At 38.4% G+C, this 17,922-nt stretch overlaps 1 gene segment (V, D, J or C); it reads right to left on the bottom strand.

Moving 5' to 3' along the window:
- Positions 1 to 487: 487 nt before the first annotated feature.
- On the bottom strand, positions 488 to 1,031 carry LOC130882831 (immunoglobulin heavy variable 3-48-like). The segment is given in 2 exon segments: positions 488 to 870; positions 971 to 1,031. Coding segments are annotated over 2 exon segments (429 nt in total).
- Between the last annotated feature and the right edge of the window lie 16,891 nt (positions 1,032 to 17,922).

Here is a 17,922-nt window from a genome sequence, read left to right as displayed (position 1 = left end):
TTAAACGACAGGATGTGCTGGAATTCATGTTAAACTCACAGACTTGAATTAAAAGGTAACAATGAGAGCAGACTGCACATATGAGTAACAGTGTCTGCCACACATTGAAAAGAGGAAGACAGAGGCTGTTGATCATCATATATTAGCACAGACACACACACAAACACACACACACGCGGAGAGTAGTTAGTGAGAAAATGTGAGAGAGCAAAAGAGAGAGAGAAAGTAGGAGAGTGAGAGAGTGAGACACTGAGAGACAGGTAGACAGAGTTAAAGGGAAACAAGGAGAAACAATATAAGAAATAAACACACACAAACCAACTGGAAAAAGAAATGGGAATAAACATTTTGACATTCAAGAATTGCTACACTCTATACCTGTGGAGAAAATCCCTAAATACAATATGGAGAGGCAGTGCAGACACAGAGAAATCCAGTCTTCCATTTTTCTCTAAGCAGACTCTCTGACCCAGATTTCAAAGGGATCTCAGCGCCCCCTGCTGGTCCTGTGTTCCCCAAAGCAGTGTTTTTGTCTGAGCTCACAACACCTTTCACTCACTGTGCCTCTTGCACAGTAATACATGGCTGTGTCCTCAGACTTCAGATTGCTCATTTCCAGGTACAGAGTGTTCTTGGCATTGTCTCTGGAGATTGTGAATCGGCCCTTCACAGCGTCGGCATAGTAGATGTCGCTACTACTACTACTAATGTATGCGACCCACTCCAGTCCTTTCCCTGGAGCCTGGCGGACCCAGTGCATGTAATAATCACTGAAGGTGAATCCAGAGGCTGCACAGGAGAGTTTCAGGAACTTTCCAGGCTGCACTAAGCCTCCCCCAGATTCCAGCAACTGCACCTCACACTGAACACCTGTAAACACAAAGAACTCTGGTTAGAAAACTGACACAATAGACATTTTTTTTCTTTCTCACGTCCACACAACACACAGTATCTCATCTTTATGAATTACCTTTTAAAATCAGGACAGAGAAAACCATTATAAGCCCTAAGTCCATGGTGAGTGGCCTGTGTTCACTGCTAAATCCTGAATGGGAGAATTTAGGAATCCAGGGCTAGTCTCTTCTGCCAGAGCTGCAGGGTCAGGGCAGGCCTAGTTTTTATGGGCACAAAGAAACCTTATTTGCATATCTTCCTGCTATAGCAGGCTCTGTAGTTGGACCTGGGCAGAACACAGTACTCAGAGCAGATATAAGTCATCCTACACACTAATGACAGTTACAGAAATTGAAGTATTAACATAGTTTTGTATACACATTTTCCTTCTTAGGGCTTCTCTACACTGTACTTAGTTCCCTTTCCACATTATTCATAGAAAATGTTCTGTTTCCACACTGTCTTGTCTCTTTAGGATCAATGTGAAATTGAAAAGATGTATTTCTAAATATTATCTCTGTCTGCTACTATAAACATAGTTGAACAAATGCTTTTGTAGTATGATTGATTATCTTTTGGGTATATGCCCAAAAGTTGTATTGCTGGATCCTTAGGTAAGTTGATTCCCAATTTTCTGAGAAACCACCATACTGATTTCCCAAGTGGTTGTCAAGTTTGCATTCCCACCAATAATGGATGAGTGTTTCCCTGTTTCACACCCTCTCAAGCATAAGCTATCATTAGAGTTTTTGATTTTAGCCATTCTGACAGGAGTAAGATGGTATCTCAGAATTGTTTTGATTTGCATTTTCCTGATAGCTAAGGATGTTGAACATCCCCTTAAGTATCTTTTGGCCATTTGAAATTCTTCTGTTGAGAATTCCCTGTTTAGTTCAGTACCCCATTTTTAATTAAGCTATTTCAAATTTTAATGTCTAATTTCTTGAGTTCTTTATATATTTTGAAGATCATTCCTTTGTCTGAAGAGGGGTTGGTAAAGATCTTTTCCCATTCAGTAGGCTGCCTTTTTGTCTTATTGACTGTGTCCTTTGCTTTAAAGAGGCTTCTCAGTTTCAGGAAATTTATTTGCAGATAAACCTATACATGATCTGTAAAATCTCTTTTAACATTTATTTAGTTGTTACTTAACTCTAGGTGACATTATCCCATCATCATTCAGAATAAGGGGAAACACATATCAATCCTGCCTAAACTTTCAGCCCTCATGCTGCAGTAACAGTTATTCTGGTCTCATCTAGGTATCTCCTTTTCTATAAATTATCTAGAACAGATCAGAGGACATACTGAAGCGAAGAGAATTTCAAGGGCATCTCTATAAACAACTGTTACTTCTTTTCTACTCCAGAGGGAAAACTTGGCCTGTGTTTATTTGTTCAATAATATATTTACCTTAATGGAGACATGTGAAGTCTATTAATTAATATTGGTAAGCTCTCCATAAAATGTTCTGGATATTCTTGTTCAAAAGTTAAATCCTTGGGATTAGAATAGAGGTATTGGTTCGGATATAGTTTATGTCCAAAAAGCTCATACAAAACTTTACCCTGCCATTGTCCTTAGATTCTCAGTCAAGGACAATGGCACTGAGTTTTGATTCTACTTCATGGACTGGCCTTGTGGGAGCCTAGTCTGTTTGGATGCTCACCTTCCCAGACCTTGGACTTTCCACAGGGCAGGAAACCCTGACTGTTCTTAGAACTGGAGAAGGAGGGATAGAGGGAGTGGAGGAAATGGGAGGGAAATGGGAAGAGGGGACGAGGTGGAAATTTTTAATAAAAAAATAAAATTAAAAAAAAACTTTACCTTGTTCATCCATTTCAGGAGCAATCATGTAACCTGATCCTCACACTGACACTAGAAATTATGACAGTGGATTGTCTGGGTTCAACATAGCATGAAGTTAGTCAATTCACTGTTATGTGTTCTGCTGACAGGATTCTAAGAATGTAGTCAATGTGGTCTCCAAGGTTTCGTTACACACCATTGGTGTCAATGCATGAATTTCTGGAGAAGCCTTAGCCTCAGAAGAAAAGATTCTCTTTTACATTTTAAACCTGTCCCACATTTACAATTCATTAACATGGAGCCCACAGCCAAATGGCTTCTCTGAAGACACTCCTCCAGCTTACACATGAGAAACCAGGCATTTCCTTTCACCGCAACAAAAGCACCAACAAACTGTGAAAATCATAGAACTCAGTTGTCTATGGGAAGGGTTGGAGTGAGATGAACCAGGGACTGGAGCTGATATCTGCTGGGATGTGCATATTTGTGACTGAGAATTTTGAGGTCTGAGTTGCACAGTCTGCCTATAGAGAAATCATTAGCTTGGATTTCGAGGTGCAAGCTAATTTTTACCAAAATGCAAAGGTTCAAAAATAGGATCTTGCAACAATTTTAACAACTATACAATTTTATAAGGTCCTATTAGTTTAGAAGTAGAAAACTGTGGATGGCTCATTATTTAAGCTAAATGTAGAAATTAACATCAATTCAGAGAAGCTGTGGTTTCTCTACCAAAGTTTAAAAAGAAACAGGATGAATTAAAGATTATTCAAAATTTTCAAGCTGTCTTTCAAAATTTAGTCAACAAGTTTCATAATTTCAGACACCTGATGACATATATATGTACATATATATAAATATATATGTATTTATGGAATATATATAATTAATGTGCTTATTTGTCTGAAAAGAAGCAATTAAACGTCTTAGAGTATTGTGGGAGAACAAAGGCATTTAGTGTGTAATTAAAAAAGAAAAAATTAATAGGTTATTAGAGGTAAAGGGTACTCTAGAAGATTTCCTTGTGTAAAACAACAAAAAGCTTATTACATCAAACAGGTGCAAATGCAGCACAGTTGTGCACTTCCTAGTTTCTTAAGTGACCACCTCTCTTTCTGGGAGTATCTGGTGGTCCTCCATATCCCATGCTGGTCTGAGTAGAGAGGTTTCTGATCAAGCTCACACTGGAGTTCTCTCACTGTGCCTCTGGCACAGTAATGCATGGCTATGTTAAAAGTTTGCAGATTGTTCAGTTTTATGAAAACATAGCTCTTGGAGGTGTAGTGATATTTTATTTGTGATCTAACAAATAAAGCTTCCTGAAGACCACAGTGCAGAACCATATAACTAGTTAGCCATAGACATCAGGCAATGGTGGCACACACCTGTAAATCCAGCACTAGGAAGACAGAGGTGGACAGATCTCTGTGAGTGCAATGCTACACTGGGATACATTTCTGTGTAAAACAGAAATGGAGCTCAAACAAAGGTGATCCCAGCACCTTTAATCATATGCCTTTAATCCCAGCTCTAGGGTGGCAGAGACTGGTTTAACATGGCTGGGCAGAGAGAGGAATTAAAGATAGGAGGAGGCAAGAGCTCAGATCCATTCTGAGGTTTCAGTCTGAGAGGCAGTTTGAGGTTTTGGAGAGACAACATTTAGTCAGAGGCTATGTAGAAACAAGATCTTCCCCATTTTGTTTAAACATTGGTAGAGGCGAGAACTCTCTAGTGGCTGAAAGCTCTGCTTTTCTGATCCTTCAGTTTTTGCCCCTGGTATCTGACTCAGGATTTTTATAATTAAGTACAATTAGAATTCTTGCAATAGGAGGTGTCCCTGCTGATATTAACTTGGGATTTGAGATCAGAATTATGATTTGTGCTTCCACCAGATTCTTCACATCCACTTCAGACATTTCTTGGAAGTTGACAGACCCAGTTTACACCATGACTGTATAATGAGAATCTACAGAGAATTCAGGTGAGGGATAGGGTCTGTGAGGGCTGTAATACACCGGTTCCTTACTCCTTCAGCTGTGCCTGGAACAGGGAACCTGGGAACAGGTACAATCATCATGATACATGCATCCCACAGATGACATGCCTGGGTGTCTTTTCTGAAACCCTGAAACAAGTAGAGCTTGGCAATGTTACCAGGCAGAAGAGCAGCACCAGGACACCCATGCCCTACTGGAGGCCTTAGTGAGAAGAATATCGGGCTTCTCATTTAGGTCTTGAATTTTAGCTTGAGCATAAGGGCTGGTTTGCATTGTGGGAGGTTCCTGAGAGGATAAAAGGAAGCACATGGCATGGTTTACACTTTGTCCTCAGGTTTCTTAGAATTGCCCTTGTGTTTCTTAGATGACTTAGCAATAAAATAATAAGTAATATTTTTCAGACAGTGGATTCCCACTTGCAAACAAATAGGAAGTTGTATGATTCACACTGTGCAAACCTTGGATGAAAACATTAAGTGACTCTACATTCATGCTGTGCAGATAACAGAGGATACCACATCCTCAGTGCATATCCCTGTAAATCCCAGCAGAGTGTTTAGATGGAATTTAGTATTAAGATTCACTTCAGCCTCTTCCTGATGTGGAATAAGGATTAAGGAACTACTTAAAATCCTTTCTTTTGTCAGAATTTTTTATCACTCACCTAGAAAATCCAACTTGTGAGGATGCAACTCACAAACATTTAGTAAATATATTTTATTTTTTAATCTAAGAGGAAATTCAAGGGATTGATTTTTCATGCACATAAGTGGTTTTAGGGACATCAAACCTGGATATTTCTTAGTTCCTATTTTCTGTTTTTCTGTGTCTCTGACACTATGCACTTCTTAATTTACTTTCTTGTCTTCTTATCACTTGAAGCACATTGCAAAAGCAGGTTCCTAAATATGATTGTTGTATTGGTGCGGGATGGAAAGGCAGCTCTTAATGACACCTTGTAAAAGCAGTTATATGGAACCAGTCTTCATTGTTATGTTACCTGAAGCAATAAAAAGACATAGAACCCTAACTGATGACAAGTGGAGAGCAGGACATGCTTGAACAATAGAAACTGTTTGTCTTGTGGTGAAGATCACCATAGGAAAAAGGGGAATTTAGGGCTTTTCTCAATGCCTTGTTAATGTAAATCATCAGGAAATGGCAGAAAATAGCTCGAAACAATCTGTCAGTAAATCCCAGAGAATATCCACAAATTCTTTCACATTGAACACCCCATATGTATGGTCCCTTATTCCTCTGAGCATATTCTGTATTGTGAGTCACAGAGATGGGGAGCCTGCCACCCTGTTCCAGCTCTGAAGGGCACCTACCCCATAAGTGCTTGCTCGAATTTGTTCAGACATTATGTTCACTGTATCTCATTTTTGCTTTTTCTGATTTTTCAGTGTGCTTTTTAGATCTTGCAAAAGATCACAGGAATAACTGCACATTTTTTCATACCATTTTGGAGTACTGGTATGTGACCCCTTATTCAGGAATTTTTTCTTTGGTTATATCAGAGTTTGTGTCCACGTTTTGTTCTCTCATGCTTCAAGAGATTCCTTCTCTGTGAAACTCTCTAGAAGGAATCACTAAGAAAAAAGTGTTCAACAGGAGTGCTTTCAGGGTAAAGCTGCAAATTACTTACAATTATCTTCTATTTGATAGCTGCACCCTTATACTTGAGTTTGTCCAGTCATTTATTCACTCATGTCTCCTGGACTCATGGACGTTCAGTTAATGGCTCCTGTTACAACAACTGCACATTTTTTTTTGTATGTATGGTGGTTCGAATTTGTCTTTGTAGAAAAATCTATAATCACCTGGGAACTGCAAACCTCATTTGGAAGAAAATGATCCCACCAGGTTGACCTGTAGGCAAACCTCTAGGGTCATTTTAGCAACATTGGAATGACGCAATTTCTTTTTTATCATTGAGGAAGGAACTGGAAAATATTTCATTTGAAACAGGAAAAGGGAATTTGTTGCAGAAGCAGAAATTTTATGTAGATTTAGACAGAATAAAACTTATTCAAGTAGATCTATGAATCAGTCATTCCTACTTCCCTCTTTACTCTGCTACTCACTTCTGATGTCCTTTTCTGGCCACTCCAACCCTCATGTCTTTTTTTTCTATTTGTTCCTCCCCTTCTTTCCTGCCTTCTTGCTAAACTTCTGCTTCCTCATTTCCTCTCCCCTCTTCCCTCATACTCTCTCACAAATCCTTTCTTTTATCACTTCCTTCAGTTCCCTTGTTTCTTGCTACATGTTGCAAGTCGTTTCTGCTATATGTGCATAATTGTTATGGCTACACTGTATCTAAAAGACAGCACTCAAGTCTATCAAATCCCTCCAGCAGTCTCTTGCTACCTTTCTGGGGTTTCAGAACATACATAATATGCATATTTTGGGGTGAGTATTCAGTAGTTACTTATTTTCAGTATTAGGGCAGTCATGGGTCCATGCTTTACATGTCATACACTTCAGAAAGGCTTCACTGACCAAGGCTGAGAGAAGCACTACATATTGGTACAAGTATAGAAGACAGTGTTAGTATATATTTCTTGGCAAAACAACAATAGTGAATTTCCTCATAGTATTGTGCCCTTTGTACTGTTGGTTTTTTTAATGTTTCTGTGCTCTAATTTTTAAAAATATTAAAATATGTTTAAATTTTGAAGGATGATTATCTCAGTAAAAACATGGAGGATCTCAGGTTTGTGTGGCATATACAGTCCCTCTCCTCTATATGATGGACCATTTAACTCACTAGATCTTGTACATATGTTGTAAAGGAACATAAAAATTTTATGTGTGTAATGACTATGTGATGTCTAGAGGTAACCATCCCACAGAACTCCTGCCCATTTTATGGTACTTTCATTTTTTCAACCCACTCTTCATTGATATTATTTGTGCCTGTGGGAGGAATATGGAGGAGTAAGAAAGTGGGGGTGGGAATTTTGATATAGACATTCTGTCTGTTGGCAAGCACTCACACAGATGTCTATTCTCAGCAGTGAACAGTCATAAATTCTCTGCATTCAATGATGGCTGCTAGGGCATGGAGATTCATTTTATTTGCAGGTGTAGCTATTGATTTGTTTTCTTTTTTTTTTCTTTTTTTGTGTCTGGCTTATTTAATTTAACAGGATGATCTCAAATTACAAACATTTTGCTTTAAATGACAGAAATTTATTCTTATTTACGGTAAATAACACAGTGTATTGTGTGATCTATTCTTTTGTAATCTATTCATACATTGAAGGGGCATCTAGTTTCTCTCTATATTTTAACTGTTGCGAATAGTGCAATGACAAATGTGTCCTCAGAGGTGCGGTATGCTTTCTTCATTTCTTTCAAACGTATAGCTAGGTGTGGTGAAATGGATAAAGTGGTAGTTCCTTATTCATTTTCATGCTGGCTATATTAATTATGTCCCCACCAACGATGTTAAAGGCTTCACAGTTCCTTAGATCTTCACTAACATCTGTTGTTGTTTGTCCTCTTAATGAGAGCCACTCTGACTGAGGTAATATTGAATTTCTGTAATGTTGATTTTCATTTCCCCTTGGATAAGGATTTTGAGCATTTTTTTCATATTTATTGGCACAGACGCCTTTTAAAATTTTAGTTCTCTTAGTAGCCACTGTACCTGAAATTACTGCCTCCACTGAATGCTGCAGCCCTCAGTAATTCATAAAGTCTAGAATAAGGTTTTTTCAAAACTCCTGTTTATGTTGATACTTTGACCTCCTCTCTTGAATCACAAATGTCTTTAATGAATCTAGGGTTGTGAATACTTTACAAAGTTTCGCAATTTGTTTTGCTCAAATTTTTTTTCAGCAGAATCACAATTTATAGCAGCCATGCTTTAAAAATTGTATTTGGTAAATAATGAAACTTAAGTTGACATCACTCCTTAGTGTATAGGCAGCAGAATCGATATTATGTTAATCTTATATTATGAAAATAGTTTTAACCTCAATGTAAGTGTCCATAAGGGTTCCTGGGTGACAAAATGCGGGATTTACATGCAGTGATACTTTTAAAGAATTCTATTTTAAGCTGAAGATATCAATACAACAAACAATAAACAAATGCACTACTATGCAAGGTTTGCTTTCACATTTATAGCTTATGGTTAGGACATATTTACCCTAATTATTAATAGTTCTAGAACGTTGCTCAATACTATTTTCAACGTTCTAGAACTATTAATGATTTGTTTTCTTTACCTATTAGGTGATTCCACATTCATGGCCATATGGGCAATACTACTTGGATTTGTTGAGTTATAAAAAGAAGATGTAAATTTGGGAGTAAAAGGTGTTGGGAGGGGCAAGGAGAGGGAATTGGAAGGAAAAAGTTGAGCGAGGATATGGCCAATATATATTGCAGATTTATATGAATTCTCAAAAAAAAAAAAAGAAAAAATGTTTTCGAATAGTAAAGTGTATTTAAAGTCCATTACTGTAGAACATTAAAGGTCTCATACTCCAATGTTCTGATGAGCAGCTGGTTCACTAACAATGTCTTCCTACCCTCACAAATTGAAGTCTTTTAAATCTGTACTGTCTCAATCAACGTTGGAGACATCCTTATGTTGTTGATTTTTCTTCAACAAATCCTGAGAGTGTAACTGTTTTTGTTGAACAACCCCCTCCACTTATCAAGGAATCTGCATTGCTATGAAGCACCTGGAAGGTCCAGTTCTGGGAGAAGAATTACCAATGGCTTCTGTGCCGTGAGGGCAATTTCTTTAATCACTTCCTAAGACTACCTGAGAAACACGGACTCTTAGGAATGTTCTTCCCACTTTCTTTCTTTTTGCTCAGTCAGTCAAGCTTTCTTTAGATACTTATAACTTCTCCAACTTCTTCCTCCCCTTTCTGTAGTTTTCTCAAATGAAGAGAGTAATGCTTCTGTCTCTCTCTTTATTTCCTTCCTTTTTTTCTTATTTTTTTTTCTTGCTACCAAGGACATTTTTAATTCTGAGAAAATCCATCCCCTTCTGCTAATACACGAATAATGCATACCGTATTTTTTTTTAATTTGTTTTACTCTTCAGTGTTTGTTGTGATATGCATTGTGTGAGGACTATTCTGAGTATAAAGCTTTCCTAGATTCATGGATCCCTGTCTATGCCTCACCTTTCTGTTTAACTTGAATCCTATACTGTTTCAATCATGAAACTCAGCTGAGACTCTGTCCTGAGTCCATAGAAGTCAACTTGTTAGGTTCCTAAATTATTTCATATCTGATCCTGGTGCCCACAGAAAAGTCAATTCTTCCCTGTGTCTTGGTCTCTGTCTCATCTGGGCCAAATATAAGTTTTAATTACCTTTATTTAAATATATACATCAAAGTTGAAAATACTGTTTCACATTTGACCAATTCAAATATGTCTACAAATCACACTTGTGGAGAGATTTTCTGAGTGATGTACAGAGGCAGCTAAGACATATGGAGCCTAGTCCTTTATGTCTCTCTGCTCTTGGTCAGGGTGACCTTGCGTTGCCTGCTTTCTCACTGCTCTCCTATGTTCATAAGGATGACCTGCAGGGAGGCTTGTGTTTAGGTTCATGCTTATTCTCTTCAGTATGCATTTTGACACAGCAATACTTGGTTTATCATAGACTTTCAGACTATCCATTATCATTTGCAGAGTGTTCTTGTAATTGTTTCCAGATATAGTCAATCTGTCCTTGACAGAATTTGTATATTTTAGTGAGACACAAATGTTACATGTATGAGATCCACTCTGGTCCCTTCCCTGGAGCATGACAGACCCACTGCATATACTAATCACTGAAGGTGAATCTAGAGCCACACAGGGTAGTTATATGGTTGCCCCAGGCTGTAAAAATCCTCCTGCAGACTCCACTAGCTGCACCTCCCACAGGATAACTGTAAACACATTTGTTCTGTTCAGGAAGCTGTTACACATGTCCACTTTATCTCTAACTCATATCCACTAACAAACTCATCATCTCTTCCTTGTCCTAAATTGCCTTGTAAAAGAGAAACAAGAAAAGCCAAGCTCTTCCTCAGTACCATGGTGAATAGTCTGTGTTCAGTATTTATCTTTGAATGGACAGACCTGAAAATCCTAGACAGGTCTCCTCTTCCAGACCTGCAGGATTAGGGTTGGGCTGGTTTTCTTGAGCAGGATGAGGTCCTGTTTGCATTTTTCTGCTATATATGTTCTTTTGAACTAAGCTCAAATGGGAGGCTTTTCTTATGGAAGATATTAAATTCATGGTGGTTACTGTAGAGATGACAGAATTCAAGAAAATCTACATTGTATCCACTTATGAGTGAGTACATATCATGGTCATCTTTCTGGATCTGGGTTACCTCACTCAGGATTGTTTTTTCTAACTCCATCAGTTTTTGTGAAAATTTCAATATGTCACTCTTTTACCACTAGGTAGTACTCCATTGTGTAAATGGGCCACATTTTTTTTTATCCATTCTTTGGTTGGAGGACATCTATGATATTTCCAGGTTATGGCTCTGACAAATAATGCTGCTATGAACATAGTTGAATAAATGTCCTTGTAGTATGATTAAGCAACTTTTGGTTATGTGCTCATGAGTGGTATTTCTGTGTCCTGAGGTAGCATGAAGTGGATACTAGCTTTAAATCAAAGGAATAATGAGCCTATATTTCATGATCCTAGAGAACTTAAGTAACAAGACGAACTCTAAGAAAATATACATAGATCCACTTGGAAAGGGGAAAGAGTCAAGGCTGTTGGACAAAATTGGGAGTACAGTGGTGGGGAAGAATAGATGGTAGAAGGGGGAAAAGAGGGGAGAAAGGGCAAGGGAGAAGAATTTGAGGTAATGGGTTAGCGTAGATAGAGAAAGGACAGAGATGAGAGCAATGAAAGAGATATTTTGGTTAAGGGAGCCATTATTGTACTAGCAAGAAACCTGAAATGAGAAATTCTCAAGAATGCACCAGGATGACCACAGCTAAGACCCTAAGCAATAGAGGAGAGGGTACCTCTGTAGAGAGGAGGGCCTCCTTATTCCTCCCTGTCTCCTGGCTAGCTTAGTCCTGAAATAACCATACAGAAATTGTTTTAATTAAAACACTGCTTGGCCCATTTGCTCTAGCCTCTTATTGGCTAAGTCTCATATCTTGATTTAACCCATTTTTATTAATCTGTACATAGCCACATGGCAGTGGCTTACCGGGAAAGATTCAGCATGTCTGACTCTGGTGGTTCCATGGCAGCTCTACCCTCTCTGTTTTCTTCCTCTCAGTATTCAGTTCTGTTTTGCCCAACTACCTAAGTTCTACCATATTAAAAGGCAAAAGAGTTTCTTTATTCATTAAACAATGAAAGCAACACATAAACAGAAGGAACTCCTATACCAGGTACCCAATCTGGCCTTGCCTTTTAGTCAGATTGATGAATATCTTAAATGTCAACATAGAACCTTCATTCAACAACTGGAAGTAACAGAGTTTGAAAGCCACAGTGGATCACTGGACAGAGCTCCCAAAGCCCTGTTGAAGAGTGGGAGGAGTGAGATTATGAGCAAAGAGGTCAAGACCATGATGGGGACACAAACTGAAATGGTTTACCTGAGCTAATGGAAGCTCACCAATTCCAGCCAGCCACAGAAGGGACCGGCATAGGTCCAAACTAAACTCTCTGAATGGGAGTGACAGTTGTATGGCTGGAGCAGCCTGCGGGCCACTGGCAGTGGTACCAGAATTTATACCTACTGCTTGTACTGACTTTTTGCAAACCCATTCTTTATGTGGGATTACCCTCTACATTTTGTGAATACCATTGTTTAATAAAGGAACTGCATTGGGTCTGCGCAGAGCAGAATAGACATAGGTGGGAAAAACTAACTGAATGCTGGAAAAAGAAGGCAGAGTCAAGAGACACCATGTAGCTGCTGCTGGGAACAGACAAACCAGAACCTTGGTGGTAAGCCACATCCATGTGGTGATTCATAGATCAATAGAAGTGGGTTAACTTAAGATGTAAGAGGTATCTAATAAGAAACTAGAGCTAATAGCCCAAGAGGTGATTTAATTAATACGGTTTCCATGTGATTATTTTGGTTCCTGGCAGCTGGGAACAAACAAGTGTCTTCCAACAATAGATTGGCATACCAAGGTGGCTGGCTAAACTCATATAAAACCTGAGAAAGCTTGGAAAGTAATTCTAGACACACAAAAAACCACAAAGTTTAGCTCCATATTTTTTCAGCTGGTGGTGTGGTACAGTTTTCTTAAGAGAGATTGTCCTGATATAGTTGCAGCAAAAAAAAAAACGCAGTTTTGAAATGGTGGCTTCCTGGCCTGTGCTGCCAGTACAAACTCTGACACTTTTACTAGGTCTGGCTATGGAGCATTTAAATGGTGTTTATGACCAGAGTACTACAACTTGCTTAATGCTAGCACAACCTGAAAGTGGATATGGGGCATAAAGAATGGCTCTCAGAGGTAATGAAAAGACCTCCAACATCCTGGATTGTTCAGAGCCAAAAGACATAGCAGCCTTAGTTGCTGTTTAGCATTTTAAAAGCTTTCCAGGACAGAAAACAAAAATAAGATACACAATAAGACAGACTCAGATATAAAATGCCTCTAAATAAGATACTGTGTGTTTTAAAAATGCACATAGGTTTAGGAGAGAGAAGGAAAAGAGTATAGAGACTTATAAATGGAAATAATGATTTATAAAATATAAAACAAAGTCTTTAAAGAGACAGAGTACAGAGAGTCATAGATTAAAGAAGTAAAGGTAATAAAATAAATATTAAAAAGTAAGAGAGTAAAAGCAAATAAGCCACAAAAGATGAAATATACACAGAGAGTCTGGATTAATTATATCATTGTATTTTCTTTGAATTTTTTGACAGTGAAGGAACTAAGAACAGAGAGACATTTCATTGTATGGGCTGTTAAGAGAAACCAACACAAAGGTGTCTTAATTTCAAAATTTGGGTCTAAGGATTTGTTGCTTTAGAAAAGAGCTTCTGCTTTTGTTTCCAGAGAAGATTAGAAACTGTGGATTAATTCCAGACCCATGTGTTTTGATTAACCAAGACCCCCCTAAAGGTCGCTATGGACACCCTCTAAAATTGCTTCACCCAACAAAAAGCTGGAAGCAGTTTAGTGAGAACTACACACAAATTCCCTAAATGAATGTTTATAAATTCTTATTTACATTTAAAGGGGGATATGATATAGAGATGAATATGTTGCATTGGTATAGATCTTGGTCTATTGATATAAATTTAATGTCATTTTTATATGTGTATTTTTATTAAGGTATTGTGTATGCAGTTTATTTAAAATGTAATATATAATTAAGAAATATAGGTTAATAGAGAATCATTTATAATAATCAAGTTTATTGTCATGACAGTATGACACATCTGTTTCTATCAGCATCAATTACTTCAAGAGGAAAATGGGCATCGAAGAGGCTCCTCATAGAGTTTGTTAGCTATTTGGGCAAGAATATGTTTTGCCTGGACTGCTTAACTGGACTTACAGGACCCACAGAAAAGTGATTGCTGAAGTTGCTTAAAGAAGGTGAGACAGTCCTTCAGGTTGTCTGCTTCAAGAAAGACTCTGCAAGACATTCTGCAGGACACAGAAAAAAGTTACTAACAAACTGCCTATATAAACAAAACTGTCTTTGAAACTTCCAGCTTCATGGAAAAGTCTGCTGGATACTATGGGCCTGGGGGCTAAAGACTGGATGCCCCAAAGGTACAGAAGAACTTCGGGTGACCTTCTATGTAGCAAGATGTCTCTTTCAATTCTAGAGTTTTGGAAGTTGCTTACGATGCACTTTCTGTTTACTTAGGTAATATTATATTCTTCTGGAGTCTTTGAGGGAGGTGAAGAATAGGTAGTTTAGTTTTCCTTAGTTATGGTTAAAGATAATATAGATATATCTGTAATTCTTGCTTAATACCTTTTATGCATTTTTCCTGTGTTAAAGTTAAAACCTTCTTTTTTATTTAAACAGAAAAGTGGAGTTGACTTTGGAGCCCCCTCGGTATGCTGTGATTACCATTTGGTTAATAAAGAAACTGACTAGGGCCTGCACAGGTTGGAATAAAGGTAGGTGGGAAAAACTAAACTGAATGCTGGGAGAAAGAAGATTGAGTCTAGAGTCACTATGTAGCCACCCCTGAGAACAGACAAGGTAGAACCTTGGTGGTAAGCCACTGCTATGTGGCAAAACAGATTAACAGAAATGGGTTAAATTAAGATGTGATAACTAGTCAGTAAGAAGCTAGAGCTAATAGGCCAAGCAGTGATTTAATTAATACAGTTTTGTGTGATTATTTTTATTTGGGGCAGCCAGAAACAAACAAATTGCCTCAAACAATACATTCTCTATGGATGGATACCTTGCTCAGCCTAGATATAGCAGGGAGGGACTTAGACCTTCCCCAAGGCAGTGTAACTTAGCATCTCTGAGGAGTGGATGGGGATGGGGTGGGGGGTAAGTTGAGGGGACAGGAGGACAGGAGGGAGTGAGAACCAGGATTGGTATGGAAAAATGTAAAAAAAAAAATAGTTTGCTTCCCTTTTAAAAAAATAAATAAAAAGAAAACCTACTTTTAATGTGGTTGTATCCTGTAAACATTCAACACTCAAACATTCCAAACCTCATTCATATATGGTTTCTATTTAACAGAGTTATATGTTTGCAATTTAGCAAAGAAGCCTGGCTCACAAACAATCATATTTACAATAATTGAAAGCACCATAACAAGTCAGGCAGCGGTGGTGCACACCTTTAATCCCAGCCCTCAGGAAGCAGAAGTAGGCTGATCTTTATGAGGCTAGCCTGGTCTATAAGAGCTAGTTCCAGGACAGGCTCCAAAGCTACAGACAGACCTTGTCTGGAAAAAAAAAACAATAAAGAAAGAAAGCACCATAATAATATTTTTCTTCAGAAGAATATCTGAGGCATGGGAGCATCGTCTTATTTTCAAAATGAGGAAGGCCACATGCTTTCCTGTGTTCCTTCCCACCCTTTTGGCATTTCAAATTGCCCTGTTAAGAAATATCAAAATGAAATTGTCCCGTGCCATGTCTTAAATTTATTATATCCTCACATATCTTGCTAACACCACATTGAACCTGGTGTTTTCACACCATGTATAATTCTATGGTGTACCTTGTGGACCACATGACCTCAGAGTATGGCCACATCAGGAGTTTCCTTCTTCATCACCCACATGCATATGTCCTCAGATGTATAACCTGACACCAAGGAGGAAGGAAAACTTCACAGTATAGTTAATCTCTAACAGATCTGTAAACCAGCAACATAAACTCTCTTTGACTATTCAGGTCAAGCATATACTTTGTAACCTTTTGTGACATGAAATTATGCTGATGATCCCTCTATCTACTCCACAAATAGAACCACATGAGAGGTAGGTGTTGGGGGGGGGGAGTTGAGATGACCCGTAGGAAGCATCAACACATTCTAGTATAGCTTTCATTAACAACGCAGCTCTGTGGCAACTATTCAAGGCAAATAGATGGGGTCTGTGATGAGACAACACAGCTTGATTATTGCACTCTTTTTGGAAACACAAATGTTTAGTAACATTTGACTTCTCTTTTCATTTACTTTGGAGTATTAGTCATCCATCCAGTGCTCTCAGCTCTCTCAGTCTCCTCTGTCTGAAGATTCACCCCTACTTCATGATCATACAGGAAGTATATGAACAGTGGGACTTCCAAGTAACTGGCTATAACAAACAATGCTGCTATAAACATAGTTGAGCACATATCCTTGTTGTACAATTGAGCATCCTTTGAATATATACCCAAGAGTGGTATTTCTGGTTCTTGAGGAACATTGTTTCCCAATTTTACTAGAAATCACCATACTGATATCCAAAGGGGCTGTACCAGCATGCAATCTCACTAGCAATGCAGGAGTGTTCTCTTTACCCCACAAGCTCTCCAGCATACATTATCATCAGGGTTTTTGATCTTGGCCATTTTTACAGGTGTAAAATGAAATCTCAGAGTTGTTTTGATTTGTATTTCTCTGATAACTAAGAATGATGAGCATTATGTGCCCCTCAACTGAAGAATGAATAAGGAAAATGTGGTACATTTAAACAATGGAGTACTGCACAGTAGAAAAATAATGATGACATCTTGAAGTCTGCAGGCAAATGGATGGATCTAGAAAACATTTTATCGAATGAGGTTATTCATACCCACAAAGACAATAATCATAGGTACTTACTCATAAGTGTTTTTTAAACATAAAGAAAAGGAAACCGACCTACAAACCACAATACCAGAGAACCTAGATAACAATGAGGATCCTAAGAGAGACATACATGGATCTAATCTACACGGGATATAGAAAAAGAAAAGATCTCCAGAGAAAATTGAGAGCATGAGAACCCCGGGAGATGGTTGAAGGGAAAGGGAGAGGAAGAAAGGGAAGCTAATTAAGAAGGTGAACCCAAAGAAAAACATTTAGGCGATGAAAGGAGACAGAGACAAAGACCCACATTGGAGCACCGGACTGAAATCCCAAGGTCCAAATCAAGAGCAGGAGACAGAGCACGAGCAAGGAACTCAGGACCATGAGGGGTGCACCCACACACTGAGACAATGTGGATGTTCTATCAGGAACTCACCAAGGCCAGCTGGTCTGGGTCTGAAAAAGCATGGGATAAAACCGGACTTGCTGAACATAATGGACAATGAGGACTACTGAGAACTCAAGAACAATGGCAATGGGTTTTTGATTCTACTGCACGTACTGGCTTTGTGGGAGCCTAGGCAGTTTGGATGCTCACCTTATTAGACCTGGATGGAGGTGGGTGGTCCTTGGACTTCCCACAGGGCAGGGAACCCGGATTACTCTTAGGGATGATGAGGGAGGGGGACTTGATGGGGAATGGGGAGGGAAATGGGAGGTGGTGGTGGGGAGAAGGCAGAAATCTTTAATAAATAAATAAATAAATAAATAAAAAATAAAAATAAAAAAAACTGTTAAAATGTGTAGCTCAATAAAATCAATATTATAAAGAGAAAAGAACTATGGTGTTTAGTTCTCTGAATAAATCCATTAAAAAAGGTTTTAAAAAAAGTTAACCAAGGACTGATGAAAATAAGAGGCAATCGCTACAATGGCCAGTCTCAGGCATCAGTCCAGTCTTTTATGTATCACTGGACAGGCTC

Source organism: Chionomys nivalis, chromosome 10 (assembly GCF_950005125.1).
Source record: "Chionomys nivalis chromosome 10, mChiNiv1.1, whole genome shotgun sequence".
Classification (NCBI taxonomy): domain Eukaryota; kingdom Metazoa; phylum Chordata; class Mammalia; order Rodentia; family Cricetidae; genus Chionomys; species Chionomys nivalis.
This window is presented reverse-complemented; position numbering and strand designations above follow the sequence as displayed.